Below are 14,377 nucleotides of genomic sequence, written 5' to 3' on the forward strand. Positions count from 1 at the left end.
AATTGATTCCGGACTTCTGTCAAGTTCAACAGCATTTCGATCCCCTTATAACCAAAAAGAAGGAAAGAAAGTAATGAACTGGATTCAAGCAGCCAGCATGGAACAATTTTCAGAATTAACTGCACTTTGAAAAGTTAGCTTCAAACATCACTTCGTGGACGACACAACTCTATTTCGCGCTAACGAAAACCGAAAAAACGACTTTGGATTTGTCAGGGTGCTAAAAATAACGTCACTGCCTATTTAACTTTTCTCAGAGTTGTCTGTTACAAAGCATACATGAACAGAAAGAAGCTGTTTTTCCATTCTTTCACTATTTTCCAAAGTTTCATACCTCAAGTCAGCACCGCACAGTTTAGTGGGCGATTCTTCTTCTTCTTCTTCTTCTTTTTTGTTTTTAAGACAGAGTTTCACTCTGTCACCCAGGCTGGAGCTCAATGGTGAGATCTCCGCTCAGTGCGAACTCTCCCTCCCGGGTTCAAGTGATTCTCCTGCCTCAGCCTCCCGAGTAGCTGGGATTACAGGCGCCTGCCGCCACGCCCGGATAATTTTTGTATTTTTAGTAGAGACAGAGTTTCACTGTGTCTACTAAATGTGGCCAGGCTGGTCTCGAACTCCTGGCCTCAAGCGATCCTCCCGCCTCGGCCTCCCAGAGTGCTTGGATTACAGGCGCAAGGCACCGTGCCCGGCCCTGATTCTTCTTGTGTCATCTTCCTGGGCTTCCATCTTCCTAGCTGGACTTCAACACCCTGAGGGCTAGAGTGCTGACCTGAGCGCAGCAACGTCCACGGAGCCCGGCGGGGCACACACCGGATGCGCAGGGTGGGTGCCCACAGCCAGGCGCTGGCAGGTTCACAGCCAGGAGGCCCGCCTCACCACCCTACACATGTTCATACCTTCATGTGCCTGGGTCTTTCCTGGAACACAAAACTGTTTTGGGAAAAGTCCCTCGGCTCCCACATTTGCGGGCTAAGAGAGGAAACTGTGAGCGGAGCCCTGCCAATGCCTCCGCTGCGATCCTACTGGCTCCTGGGCGCCTCGGCCCACCCCTCGTCTCTTGTTGGCTGGTCAAAAATATGGCCAGTTTATATAAAATCCTGTTTTGTTCCCAGTAACCACACACCCCCACCCCCCAACTAAACTGGCCAGGCGCACTTAAAATTCTAAGGCCTCCATTTGAAAAAGGGATCCTGTCAGTTTCTCATAGGCCACCCGCCCACAGGAATGGGGAGGCGGCGGCGACATGGAGCAGCCTCGGCTCCAAAGGGCACATCCCTGGGCTTGCCCTGAGGCTGGACTCTGAGGGACCCCGGGGCGGCGTCGACCTCTAGGGGGACGGCGGGTGCGTCTCCCGGGGCCTCGGAGGGACCGGGCGCGAGTCCCACGTGTCGAGCCAGGGCCCCCGGGCGCAGGAGGCCACGCGCCAGGGGCTGGGGTCGGGGGTCTGGGGACTGTGGGGCCCCGCGCGGGTGCGGGCCGCGGGCGCTGGGCGGTGCGGGAAGCCCCCGACGTGCCAGGCCGGGCGCAACAAAAGCGCGGGCTCGGGGGAGGCGCGGGCGGAGGGGGAGGAGGGGGCTGCTGGGAGCGCCCGGAGCCTGCATTGGCCGCCAGCCACCGGGAGGAGGAGCAGACAATCCTCCGAGCGCAATAAAACGGCGGCCCGGCCCGAGCCCGCAGCAAACACATCCATAGAAGGCAGCGCAGCAGCGGAGAGCCGCAGCGCCGCCCGCCCGCCGCCCCCTACCCGCCGCCCCGCCCGGCGAACTGCGCCCCGCGCCCCTCCCCGCGCGCCCCCGAGACAAAGAGGAGAGAGAAAGTTTGCGCGGCCGAGCGGGGCAGGTGAGGAGGGTGCGCCGCGCGGGAGGGGCCCGCCTCGGCCCCGGCTCAGTCCCGGCCCGCGCCCCCAGCCCGCCGCCGCGAGCAGCGCCCGGACCCCCGGCGGCGGCCCACGCCCGCCCAGCCCCCCGGCCCGCCATGGGCGCCGCGGCCCGCACCCTGCGGCTGGCGCTCGGCCTCCTGCTGCTGGCGACGCTGCCTCGCCCGGCCGACGCCTGCAGCTGTTCCCCGGTGCACCCGCAACAGGCGTTTTGCAATGCGGATGTAGGTAAGGAGCGGCGACCCCCGCCCCGGCGCGGGGCCCCACCTCCCCTGCGACCCCCGAGGGTTGGTTCGCGGACGCCCCGCCCGCCCGCCGCGGGCCGAGGTACCCCAGCGCCCGCCTCCTGCTCCTCGGCGGCTTCTCGAATCCTGCAAGTGGACGCCCAGAGCCGACTTTCTTTACCCCCTCCCTCCTCTCCCTTTCTTTCCCTCTTTGCCGAGATGCGTCTCAGCCTCAAAATTCCACCGAAATTCCGCCGCAGCTCCAGCCCCAGGAAAGGGAGCCAGGGAATGGCTTGGGTTTTGGCAGGCGGCGCGCCCTGGGATGCCAGCGCTGGGGGCGGGGAGCGTGGGGGACACGGCGTGGGGGTAGGGGCCTGGAGGACTGGGGACCCCAGGAAGAAACTTTCGCAGAGGAGGTGGGAGTTGGGCTTCTTTCGGCTCGGGGCTGGGTGGGGAAGGGCTTCGCTGCCGGGGTTTCTCCCACCAGCCCCATCTTGGGGCTCCCCGATCAAGCCTGGGTGGGATGGAAGCCCCCCTACCCGAGGCAGGTTCCACGGGCACCAGAGGGGCAGGTGAGAAAGGCCTGTGGCGTCCCCTGGCCTGGCTCCTTGCTGGTGCCCTGCCCGGGAGGCCCTGCAAACTGGCTGGGCAGGGACCCGGACCCCTGAGTGTCCGCTTTGTCGGGACGTCCACAAAAGCTGGAGACCTTAGTGACTGGACCCGGCACGTGGGACCCAGCGGCTGCTCAGATTCCCCAACAAATACCCGCGACCTTAGGACTCCTAGCCCCCAAAAGACAGGCGCCATGGAGGGAGGGAGGAGGGGCCCAGTTATTTGTTCTGGTCCGTGGAGGGGGAGGACCAGCAGAAATGGGAGGAACCTGCTGGCCCGGAGTTTCCACCCTGGTCTCACACCTCAAGCCTCTGCAGCCCTGGTGCTGGTCAGCATGGTTTTCCTGGGGCAAGTCTGGCTACACAGCAGGTGGTCTCGGAAGCCCCCTGCCCTCCTTCATTCTCATGGTGGAGTCTCAGCCGAGTGGCCTGTCCAGGGCAGATGGAGCAAGGCCGGGAAGCCCGCTCACCTGCCGGGACTGGAGGTGGGAGTTTGTGTTTCTCCTGCTGTCAGCCACACCCTTCCCATACTCCACCGTGCCCCGCCCGGGTTGGCCTGGGAGCTGCCTGCCCAGCTGGGGAAGTTTCCAGTTCCTCCAGTCTATTGGGGTCACAGGTCTCAGGTGGCTCAGGCCACCTGGGTGGAGGGCGTGGCATGTGCCTGTATCCCAGTTTCCACAAAATCCAGGTCTTTTCTCCAGTTTAGGCTTGGTGCTCAGCAGGGTTTGGGGGCAAAGGAGAGATGAGGGAGCCATAATGGGCCTTTCTCTGGGGGTGCCCCGAGGTAGGGGGGTGCAGGCCTGTCCAGGCTCCCCCACAACCAGCACGTGGTGGGGCAGGTTGAAGTGAAGGCCGGGAAGCCACAGCCAGAAGGACTTGGGGGTTGGGTTCGTAGCACCCGGGCCTTGGAACCCCCCGACACTCCTCAGCTGTGTGGGAGAATGTCCAGGCAGCCACTATGTCCTTGCCTGGCGTGAGTGAAGGCGGCCACTGAGCTGGGAGCTGTTTCTGCATGGGGTGTGGATCCAGGATGGCAGAGGCTGGAGGGCGGCCGTTCATTCCTCCTGCCTCCTCTGTGCCTGGCGCAGCACTCTCCCCTGCCTGGGCTGCCTGGCATTTGTATCAAAATCATCCTGTAGCTCACAGTTTTCACCCCATCCTGGCTCAGAGGCCCCATCAGATGCCAGAGTTGCACTGCAGAGCCCAAAGCATTCGCTTCCTGTGGCCACTGTGACAAATGACCACAAACCGGGGGGGCTTAAAAGAACAGGAATGGATTCTCTGTAGCTCAGGAGGCCGGAAGTCTGAAAAGGCGTCCGCAGAGCTGGTTCCTGCTGGAGGCTCCGAGGGAGAATCTCTTCCAGGCCTCCCTCCTTGATGTGCCTTGGTTTGTAGACGCATCACTCCCGTCTCCGCCTGTCTTCACATGGCCTTCTCTCTTGTGTGTCTCTGTGTCCACATTTCCCTGTTCTTTTTTTTTTTTTTTTCTGAGACAGCAAGGCTGGAGTGCAATGGTGCGATCTCGGCTCACTGCAGCCTCCACCTCCTGGGTTCAAGCAATTCTTCTGCCTCAGCCTCCCTAGTAGCTGGGATTACAGCATGTGCCACCACACCTAGCTAATTTTTTGTATTTTTAGTAGAGATACGGTTCCGCCATGTTGCCCAGGCTCGTCTCAAACTCGTGGCCTCAAGTGATCCGTCTGCCTTGGCCTTCCAAAGTGCTGGGATTACAGGCGTGAGTCCCTGCGCCCGGCCAAATTTCCCCGTTCTTATAAGGACACCAGCCATCGGATTTAGGGCCCACCCTAATCCAGTGTGACTTCATCTTGATATATCAAAAAATACCCTATTTCCAAATAAAGTCATATTCCAGGATCTGACTAGAGGTGCATTTGAGGGGGACACGATTTGACCCAGTACACCTAGGCTGCCTTCTCGTGTTCCCAGTCACCCTTTCCATGCTCGGCCAACTCTGGATAAACAACACAGGACATCCCAGGGTAGGGTCCCGGAACAAATCCCACAGGGACAGCAGTGGCCTGTCTATTCTCCACTGTCCGGTTCTCCTTGAAGCGATGCAGGTTTGTGACTTCCTCAGTCACAGTTCCCCATTCTCGCCCAGAGCAGAATTGCCTGGAAGATTCTGAAAGATTTCTCAGGTCTGGGTCCCTTTGCAAATACAAAGGGTCTGGCTCAGACTTTGGCTTTTGCAGTTTTAAAAGGCCCACAGGCGACTTTAGGCAAGCAGGACTGTGACCCAGGGGTCACAGAAGGAGGACACAGTGGGGGTTCATGCAGGCTGGCTTGTTATGTGGTGAGCTGGCTCCTTTTCCTCTCGGCTGCTGTAGGCTTGTTAAATGGCTTGGTGTCCACAAGAGGCAATTGGCTTAGAAAACAGTCCGATTTCTGTCTGCCCTGGGAAGGATTTCTGGGAGGTATTTCCCTAGCAGCTCTCACAGCTGGCAGGACTGGAGCTGTGGTCGGCAAAGATCATTCACTATGAGGTGATGGCTTTTAGGATAAGGGATGGTAAGAGATGCCCCAGTCCTCAACCTTTTCAGGAAGGCCAGCACAAGTGGGAAGCATTCTGCGTCTCGGTTACAGCAGTGTTTAAACGCGCTGCTGGCCCGGCTTCCTCTCACCCAGTGAAGTCCTTCACATCTACCACACTACAGGGCTCTGGCTGGAAATTAGCTTTGGGCTCACCATTCAGGCAGTACCATGCCTGGAGCCACTTAGCCAGCTGATCTACTTGGCAGCTCGGGCTGCTTGGGCCGGTTTCTGAACTCAAGGGTAAAGCCAGGAGCTCTCTGAATGCAGAGAATAAACCTCCCCTCTGGCTTGGGTGGCAATACCAAAAGCCATGTTCTCCTAGAAGACCTCTGTGATAACATCTCTCCACACGCTCTCAGAACCTGCCCTCTGCAACCCCCCCGAGCTGGATCTCCAGCTCTAGCTAGACCGGGACCAACAGCCAAGAGGGTGCACAGCCAAGGGTGGCCTGGTTCCTGCGAGACAGTGACAGGGACCAGACAGACAGGGGGCCGCCCGAGAAAACACACAGCACATCGTCAAAAACGGCTCTGTGTTCAGGACACGTGCTCAGAAAAAGCAACACAGCATCAGATTCATGTGCGCTGGGTCAGGCCTTCCTTGCAAGGGGGTGGGGGCGGTGCTTTTTAAAGAAACTGTTGGTGAGTCGTGCGAAGCATGTGATTGATTTGTATTGTCAGTTTTGTTCGTCTTGATTTTCGTTATCGGGCTTGTCTGTGTTTGAACAAGCGATTGTGGGGTGGCTGGCTCTGCCCCAGGGGACATAAAGAAGCAAGACCTTATCCCTGTTGTGGAGGAGGCAGGGGGCAGGCATTTCAGTGCCAGGCAGTGTGGAAGGAAGGGGTCCCCGCAGCACGGTGTGGTGAGCGAATACCCCCTCCTCAACTGCCAGGGTGCCGTCCAAAGTCAGTCCACTTGATGCGGTTCCAGCAGATAATGAACAACAGATAGACTTTCCAAATAACCAGAATTCAGAAGTAATCATGTGATGATGTGAAACGCATTTGCAAGGTGTGAGGATGCAGGGCCCCATGGAAGGTCGAGGAAGGGGCTGTGGGGAGAACTGGAGCTCTCTGGCTCGGTTTTGAGCAGCGTCCTTGGAGGGACAAGCTCTGCCAGGGGAGTCACTGGCCCCTGAATTGCTGGCAGCTCCCAAGGCAGGGAGACTGGAAGAGCAGGGAGAGACACGCGCGGCCTGGAGCTGTGGCAGGTGCTGGAAGGAGCTCTCCCAACGACGCGTTTCTCCCCGTCTGGGATCTGAAGACAGTGCCTGCCTGGGAGCCTCTGGGGCCTCTAGCATTTGTACCCTTCTGGCGGTGCAGAGCCAGCCACTTACACAGTCCCGGCCTGTGGTTTGTGAGCTGCAGGTGGGCTTGGGTACCTGCCTCCCTCCTCCCTGCTGTCCCAGCCAGGTTGCTAGGTGCATGCCACTGGTGTGGGTTGAGAGGCTCAGACCCTGTGGCAACACCGGAGCACATGGAGAACAGGGCATAGACGACTCTTAGGAGACAGAGAGGCGCAGGCAGCCGCCCCAGTCCTGATGCAGAACCGCTGAGTCGATGCGGTGGGGCGTGCGTGTAGGGGTGAAGCCGTTGGGTTTCAAAACAACCTTGAGGTGTGCCCGAGGCTTCCCAGGCAGCTGTGAGGACAGAAGCAGTGGCAGGGAGGAGGATATCAAAAGAAGGAAGCAAAGACAGGCAGACGTGGTGTAGGGGTAGGGGCAGGAGGCGTGTATGCCCTGGACGCACCCTCTGTCCCCCGCAGCATGCACAGGCTCACAAACCAGGGACCATGGGCAAGTGGCTGCATGGCTAGGATGGTCTTTTTCAAGAGGGGAGGGCAGAGTTAAGAAATCAAGGTTAGGGCCAGGCACGGTGGCTCACGCCTGTAATCCCAGCACTTTGGGAGGCCAAGGCGGGTGGATCACGAGGTCAAGAGATTGAGACCATCCTGACCAACATGGTGAAACCCCGTCTCTACTAAAAATACAAAAAAATTAGCTGGGCATGGTGGTGCACGCCTATAATCCCAGCTACTCGGGAGGCTGAGGCGGGAGAATTGCTTGAACCCGGGAGGCGGAGGTTGCAGTGAGCCGAGATTGCGCCATTGCACTCCAGCCTGGTGACAGAGCAGGGCTCCGTCTCAAAAAAAAAGAAATCAAGGTTAGGGAGGGTGAAGAAGCCCGATCTGGAGGACGGTGCTGGGGAGTGTAAGCCCCGGTCATGTAGCGGCAGCAGGGTGGGGTGTGCACAGGTGTTCTAAGCTAAGGGACCAGCTGCCCCAGGAAGGGTGAGAGTTCTGGGTGCAGTGTAGGCCAAAGAGGAGAGTGGGAGTTCAGGGGGGACCCCCAAGGAAATGGGGGCCAAATGTCACTGCTCTGACTTGTCACGTGACATCCGCATTCCGTCCTGGGGCCCACCCGGCCACCAAGGATGTTCCGGCTGTGGGTTGGCAGCAGGTGATGCCCAGGGAGCCTGGTAGAAGGCAGCCGCCTAGACCTGCATGCTGGAGCGGCCCAGGTGTGGGCACCAGAGTTTCAGGACTCTCCAGGTGCTGCTGTTGCCTGCCAAAGTTGGCGTAGAGCAGTTGTCTCCAGAAGGGTGCCCAATACATCTTTGGTGCTAGGAATGGTATGAAAAGTTAGCATATGGATTGAGATTTGTACTTATATATAATTTTTATTCATTTTTTGAGGCAGCATCTCATTCTGTCACCCAGGCTGGAGTGCAGTGGTGCAATCACGGATCACTGCAGCCTCCACTTCCTGGGCCCAAGCGATCCTCCCACCTCAGTTTCCCAAGCAGCCACCAGGCCCAGCTAATTTTTTGTATTTTTTGTAGAGATGGGGTTTCACCGTGTTGCCCAGGCTGGTCTCGAACTCCTGAGCTCGAGTGATCCACCCACCTTAGCCACACAAAGTGCTGGGATTACAGGCGTGAGCCACTGTGCCTGGCCTGTACATACTTTTTAATGAATGTCTGATATTGTGAGTGCTTGGCCAAGGTTTTGTTTTTGTTGCCTGTGGGTCTGAACAGGAAGTGTGGAGGCTCTGACCACCTCAGTGTTGGGGGCAGGGTAAGCAGGGAGATGAGCTTCCCTGAGATTGCTGGGAGGAGGGAAGTGGGGCAGACCCAGACTTCCCGATGGAGAGGTCAGGAGCATGGATGTCTCAAAGTAGAAGGCAGATGAAGCTGGTGCCCCCAGGACCCCCCTGCCTGGACCCTGCAGCCTGAGTGGGCTAGAATCCCTGGAGTCTGTGCCCTGGGGCCTGGTGCATTTGTTGGTGCGTGGCTGTGCGGCAGCAGAGGGAAGGGCACAGAGACCCCACGCCAATGAATCCCACCTTACATCTGAGGGCTGAGCTGCTCCCGGGCCAGCCAGGTCAGACTGGAGCCCAGGGAAGGCTTCCAGAAGGAGCCCCAGCAAATCAGGTTGAGCGTGTGTTTGCTCTGAGAAGCTGCTAGATTTAGTGAACTCCAAGTTTCTCTTCAAAGAATCAGTATGTCAGCATGTTCAGCTGTCTTATTCTTTAATTCTCCATTTTAAAGTTTAACTTCCTGGTTCTCTTCACCCTCTTGCCTCGAGTTTCGGTAAACAGCTTTCCCGCGAGTTCTAATCAGTACTTCTCATCTGTTCCCCTGGCCGCCTGCTTTGACCTAAGTTCCCCCTGGTCCCCCTGCGCTGACCTGTTCTGTAACCATCCTTCCCGCCAAGCTACCCACCCTGTCACTGTTACCCCTGCTCTCTTTAAAATAGCCGATCGAGTTAGCTTAGACTGTGCGGTCCAACTTTAGCCAATAGGGGAATGACACAGCAGTAGGGGCTGCCTGCGTCAGGAATAAGAACCCCTTCCCCTCCCTCGTTCGGGTGTGCTCTCGATACGGCTCCATCTGCGAGACACACCCTTCTATAGAAGTAAAAATTGCCTTGCTGAGAAAATTAAAATTTATGTTCGAGTGCTATTTCTCTGTGGCACTGAGGAATGAGCATTTTTGTTTCTAACAGAAGCAAACTGAGGAACAGTCTTTATAAAAGAGGGGTCTTACCTCAAAGTGTATGAACACCCAGCCAGAGATAGGCTTGGCGGGTTTGGGCTGGCCACAAGCCTGGAAACTAAGTGGTTGTGTGTGTGTCTGTGTGTGTGTGTGTGTGTGTTTGTGTTTGTGGACAGTCGATGTGGCAGCCACCAGCTTCTCAAAGGTGCAGGTGGCCCTCCAAAAGTTAAGTCACTGCCATTTAAAAGGAGTCTTTTTGTAGGTTTCGAGTCTTCTGTTTGCTGCGAATATCTGCCTGGTCTCAGAGCTGAGCAGTATTAATGATCTTGCTTTTCTCTCCTTTCCCCCCTCATTCTGTACTTGGCCTCCCTGGGCAGCCAGGGTCCACTGAGACTCTGCCACCACGAGCAGGGGGTCCCAGGTAGGTCTGTAACTAGCTCTGGGGAAAGGAGGCCATCGGTGTCCTTGGCCTCCTAGCTGGTCTCGGGGATGGCTCCAAAGACCTGGGAGGCTCTGTGGTTGTCTTCTGTGGGGAAGGCATGCTTGGCAGATGGCAGCTACCCTTCCATCTAAAACTCTGATCAGAGTTGGACCACAAGGCCTGAGGGAAGCCCGGACTTCAACCGTTAGGAAGGGCCTGGTGTCTGTGTCTTAAATACCTGCTTTTTATGGAATTTATTTGCTTAAGGGTTTTTATATTTTGTTGTACAATAGAATTTGGGTGCCTAACATATGCAAAAATGCTATGGCAGGTGTTTCAAGGAATTTATTTATATAGCTTTTTGAGATGGAGTCTCTCTGTCCCCCAGCCTGGAGTGCAGTGGTGTGATCTCGGCTCACTGCATCCTCTGCCCGCTGTGTTCAAGCAGTTCTCCCGCCTCAGCCTCCCGAGTAGCTGGCATTACAGGTGCATGCCACCATGTCTGGGTAATTTTTGTATTATTAGTAGAGGCGGGGTTTCACCGTGTTGGCCAGGCTGGTCTCGAACTCCAAAGCCGTGGTGCCTGTCTTCAGAGAGTGAGCGCAGGAATGCACTGATCATCTTGCAGGCTGCACCTCTTGCTCTTACCGAGGTTAGGACAGTGGTGAGATGGTGGGCCCAGAGGGGTGGATCTCATCAGAGCTAAGATGAGCCCCGAGCAAAGGTCCTGGGGTGGGTGGGGGGAGCCCAGGGTGGCCGTGGTAGAGAGTGGACCACGGGGACAGAGGCATTGGAACAAAGTGGGCTTGAGCCCAGCTGGAGCAGCAAAGCCTGGAGGCTGGACAGTGGGACCCGGGGAAGGCGTTGTGGCTCCTGCACTGGGGGAGAGGGGACAGAAAGGAGGGGTATGACACTGAGGAGGAGGGTGGTGTTGAGAGGCTCGCAGTCACCAGGGGAGCCAAGCTGGCACCTGCACTGGGGAAGACCCGGGAAACAAGGCAGGCCCGGAGCCGAGCCGAGAGTCACGGACAGACACAAAGGGAGATGCCTCTGGGCTTGGACCCAATGCCCGGGGGCCAGCTGTCCTCTAAGCTGCTCAGGAGCTCAGGCGGGTGGGATCTGCTGAACGTCAAGTCAGGGTGAGAGGGAACTGAGCTGGAGCTTCAGCAGACTGAAGTGGAAAATGTGTGATGCAGCCTCGGAGGGAACGGGAAATGGAGCAGTGAGGGTGAAGGCAGTCAGCGGTAGCGAGGGGGAACTGACATTCACAGCAAACACGGTGAGCGGGGGGTCACATGCTGGCCCCAGACTCAGTCCAGCAGCGCGATCTAGGACAAGTGGCCTCCCTCTACCTCCCCTTCCACTCCTCCAAAAAGGATGTGAATTTCCTGCCTCCCAGGAAGCGGTCTAAGCTAGCGGGGGGGCACCAGCTCTTTCTTCCTCAAACCCTGAGCTCTCTCTATCTTTGTGTTCTTGTTCCTCCCCGTCTGGCCCTGGGGGAGGCCCGGGAGCAACCCGGGAGGTGAATCATGACACCGTGATAATGACCGTGGCAACAGTAACAGCTGGCAGAGGTGCCCAGTGCTTAGACGGGTGGTGTTGCATTTCACTAGTGCCAGCCCATTTCCTTCCCTGTCCTCATCCCCATTGCACAGAGGATCCAGCAGAGGCGCAGACCCACTAAGGAACTTGCTCAGGGTCAGCCGGCCAGGAAATAGCACAGTAAGAAGAGACGGCTTTTAGGCCAGCATGGTGGCTCATGCCTGTAAGCCCAGCACTTGGGGAGGCTGAGGCAGGTGGATCACCTGAGGTCGGGAGTTTGAGACCAGCCTGGCCAACTTGGTGAAACCCCATCTCTACTAAAAATACAAAAATTATTTGAGCGTAGTGGCGCACGCCTGTAATCCCAGCTACTTGGGAGGCTGAGGCAGGAGAATTGCTTGAACCTGGGAGGTGGAGGTTACAGTGAGCCAAGATCGCACCACTGCACTCCAGCCTAGGCGACAGAGTGAGACTCCGTCTCAAAACAAACAAACAAAAAGAGAATCGGCTTTTAAAAGGAGGTGCGTCAACAGAAGGGCGCTGATTCAGACCAGCGTTGGCTTGGAGAGGGTGGTCCCTGTGGGGTTGGGCTGGAGCGCTACGGGTGATGGACGGAGCCACTGAGGCGGGGGAGGAGCTCCTGAGGCCGGCCTCGTTCGTGAGGTTTGCCTGGCTGCTGGAGATAAGCTAAATAAATTAAGCTTTCTCACTACCGCAACAGAGTGAGCAGACATTTCAAATGATATTACAGATATGTGTTTATGACCTAGAAAAATGTTGAGAGCATAGTACTTTCTTTTTTTTTTTTTTTTTGAGACAGAGTTTCGCTCTTGTTACCCAGGCTGGAGTGCAATGGCGCGATCTCGGCTCACCGCAATCTCCACCTCCTGGGTTCAGGCAATTCTCCTGCCTCAGCCTCCTGAGTAGCTGGGAATACAGGCACGCGCCACCATGCCCAGCTAATTTTTTGTATTTTTAGTAGAGACGGGATTTCACGATGTTGACCGGGATGGTCTCGATCTCTTGACCTCGTGATCCACCCGCCTCGGCCTCCCAAAGTGCTGGGATTACTACCAGAGTGTAGTACTTTCAAAAGCCCAGACGGGCCAGGCGCAGTGGCTCACGCCTGTAATCCCAACACTTTGGGAAGCTGAGGTGGGAGGATTGCTTGAGCCCAGGGGTTTCAGATCAGCCTGGGCAAGACCTCATCTTTACGTAAAATAAAGTTTTAAAAATTAGCCAGGGGTGGTGGCACGTGCCTGTATTCTCAGCTACTCAGGAGGCTGAGGTGAGGATCATTTGAGACCAGGAGTTAGAGGCTGCAGTGAGCTGTGATTATATCAGCCTGGATGACAGAACAAGCTCGGCTGAGTGTGGTTGCTCACGCCTGTAATCCTAGTACTTTTCGGAGGCAGATCACTTGAGGTCAGGAGTCCGAAACCAGCCTTACCAACATGGCAAAACCCCATCTCTACTAAAACTATTTTAAAAATTAGCTGGGCGTGGTTGCAGGTGCCTGTAATCCCAGGTACTCAGTATGCCGAGGCAGGAGAATCGCTTGAACCCAGGAGGCAGAGGTTGCAGTGAGCCAAGATCACACCAGTGCACTCCAGCCTGGGCAATAGAGAGAGATTCCATCTCAAAAAAACAAAGAAGCATTGGAGGGGCTCAATAGTTTGCCCTAGCCCCTTCTAGAATGTTGAGATCCTAGACAGTGCTTCTGAGACACCTGCAGCCTCTGTCCAAGGAGCCCTTAACGACGAAAGGCACGAATGTGGGGCAGGAAAATCGGCCTCCCCTTTCCATTCCACACGGCCGGCTCACCATGTTCTGTTTCTCCTGCCACAGCCTGGCTCCTCCCTGCTCCCCAGCTCACCCCTGCCGCCCTTCTTCCCTCAGTCCAGATCAAGAGTTCAAGGGGACGGATGATCAGAAAAACCCAGCCCAGGCGAACAAGGGGAGAAAAGGGAACTCGTATCCGCTGTGGGTGTGAATGTCACTATGGTGGAGGTTCCTTAAGAAACTACAAATAGAACCTCCATATGATCCAGCAGTCCCACGACTGGGCACTTATCCAGAGGAAAGGGAATCAGTGCATCAGAGAGACACCTGCACCCCCGTGGTCCTGGCAGCGTTGTTCACAATAGCCAGGATATGGAATCAACCTCAGTGCTAAAGAATGAAATAGTATTTCATTGTGAATGTTGGTACATCTACACAGTGAAATACTACTCAGCCATAAAACAGAATGAAATCCTGTCATTTGCAGCAACATGAATGGAACTGGAAGACGTTAAGTGAAATAAGCCAGGAACAGAAAGTTAAACACGGCATGTTCTCACTCATATGCGGAAGCTAAAAAAAAAGAAAAGTTGATCTCATCGAAGTCAAAAGTAGAACAGAGAATACTAGAGTCTGGGAAGGGTTGGGGGAGGAGAGGGAGAGATGTGTTAAAGGATACAAAATTACAGCTAGATAGGAGAAATGGATTCTAGTGTTCCATGTGGCTGTTGGATTAATGTAATTAACAATGGGCTGGGGTGGTGGCTCATGCCTGTAATCCCAACACTTTGGGAGGCCAAGGCAGGCGGATCATCTGAGGCCAAGAGTTTGAGACCAGCTGGCCAACATGGTGAAACGCCGTCACTACTAAAAATAGAAAAATAAGCCAGGCGTGGTGGTGCGTACCTGTGATCCCCGCTACTTGGAGGCTGAGGCAGGAGAATCGCTTGAACCCAGGGGGCGGAAATTGCAGTGAGCTGAGATTACACCACTGCACTCTAGCCTGGGCTACAGAGTGAGACTCTTATCTCAAAAAAAAAAAGTAATTAACAGTAGTACATTGTATAGTTTCAAAAAGCTCAGAGGACACTGAATGTTCCCAACACAAAGAGGAATGCTTGAGGTGATGGCTACGCTGATGACCGTGATCTGATCACTTATGTGTGTGTATCTAAACATCACTATACACACCATAAATATTACAATTATTATGTGTCCCTTAAAAAGAAATGCCCAGATCACATAAGGAGGGCAGGTGTGCTCCTTATAGGAACACACTGGGTCCCAGCACTCGACGGTAACGCCGCCTCTGGGAGTGTGGCTCTCTGCCTTGTCCGTGTTCTCGTGCCCTGTTTGCTCCAGCTAGTTGAGAA

The 14,377-nt window shown here is 55.9% G+C and overlaps 1 protein-coding gene across 1 annotated transcript in view; it reads left to right on the forward strand.

Annotated features, from left to right (window-relative positions):
• The first annotated feature begins 1,675 nt into the window (after positions 1–1,675).
• The window catches only part of TIMP2 (TIMP metallopeptidase inhibitor 2), a 66,621-nt gene continuing 53,919 nt past the window's right edge, over positions 1,676–14,377 (forward strand). Inside the window, exon 1 of the mRNA XM_021670934.2 lies at positions 1,676–2,104. Within this exon, the coding sequence (XP_021526609.2) occupies positions 1,975–2,104 (130 nt within the window). The 5' untranslated portion in view covers positions 1,676–1,974. The remainder of the gene's footprint in view (positions 2,105–14,377) is intronic.

Source organism: Aotus nancymaae, unplaced genomic scaffold (assembly GCF_030222135.1).
Source record: "Aotus nancymaae isolate 86718 unplaced genomic scaffold, 86718_ANA_hifiasm-v0.15.2.pri h1tg000089l, whole genome shotgun sequence".
NCBI classification, from domain to species: Eukaryota; Metazoa; Chordata; class Mammalia; order Primates; family Aotidae; genus Aotus; species Aotus nancymaae.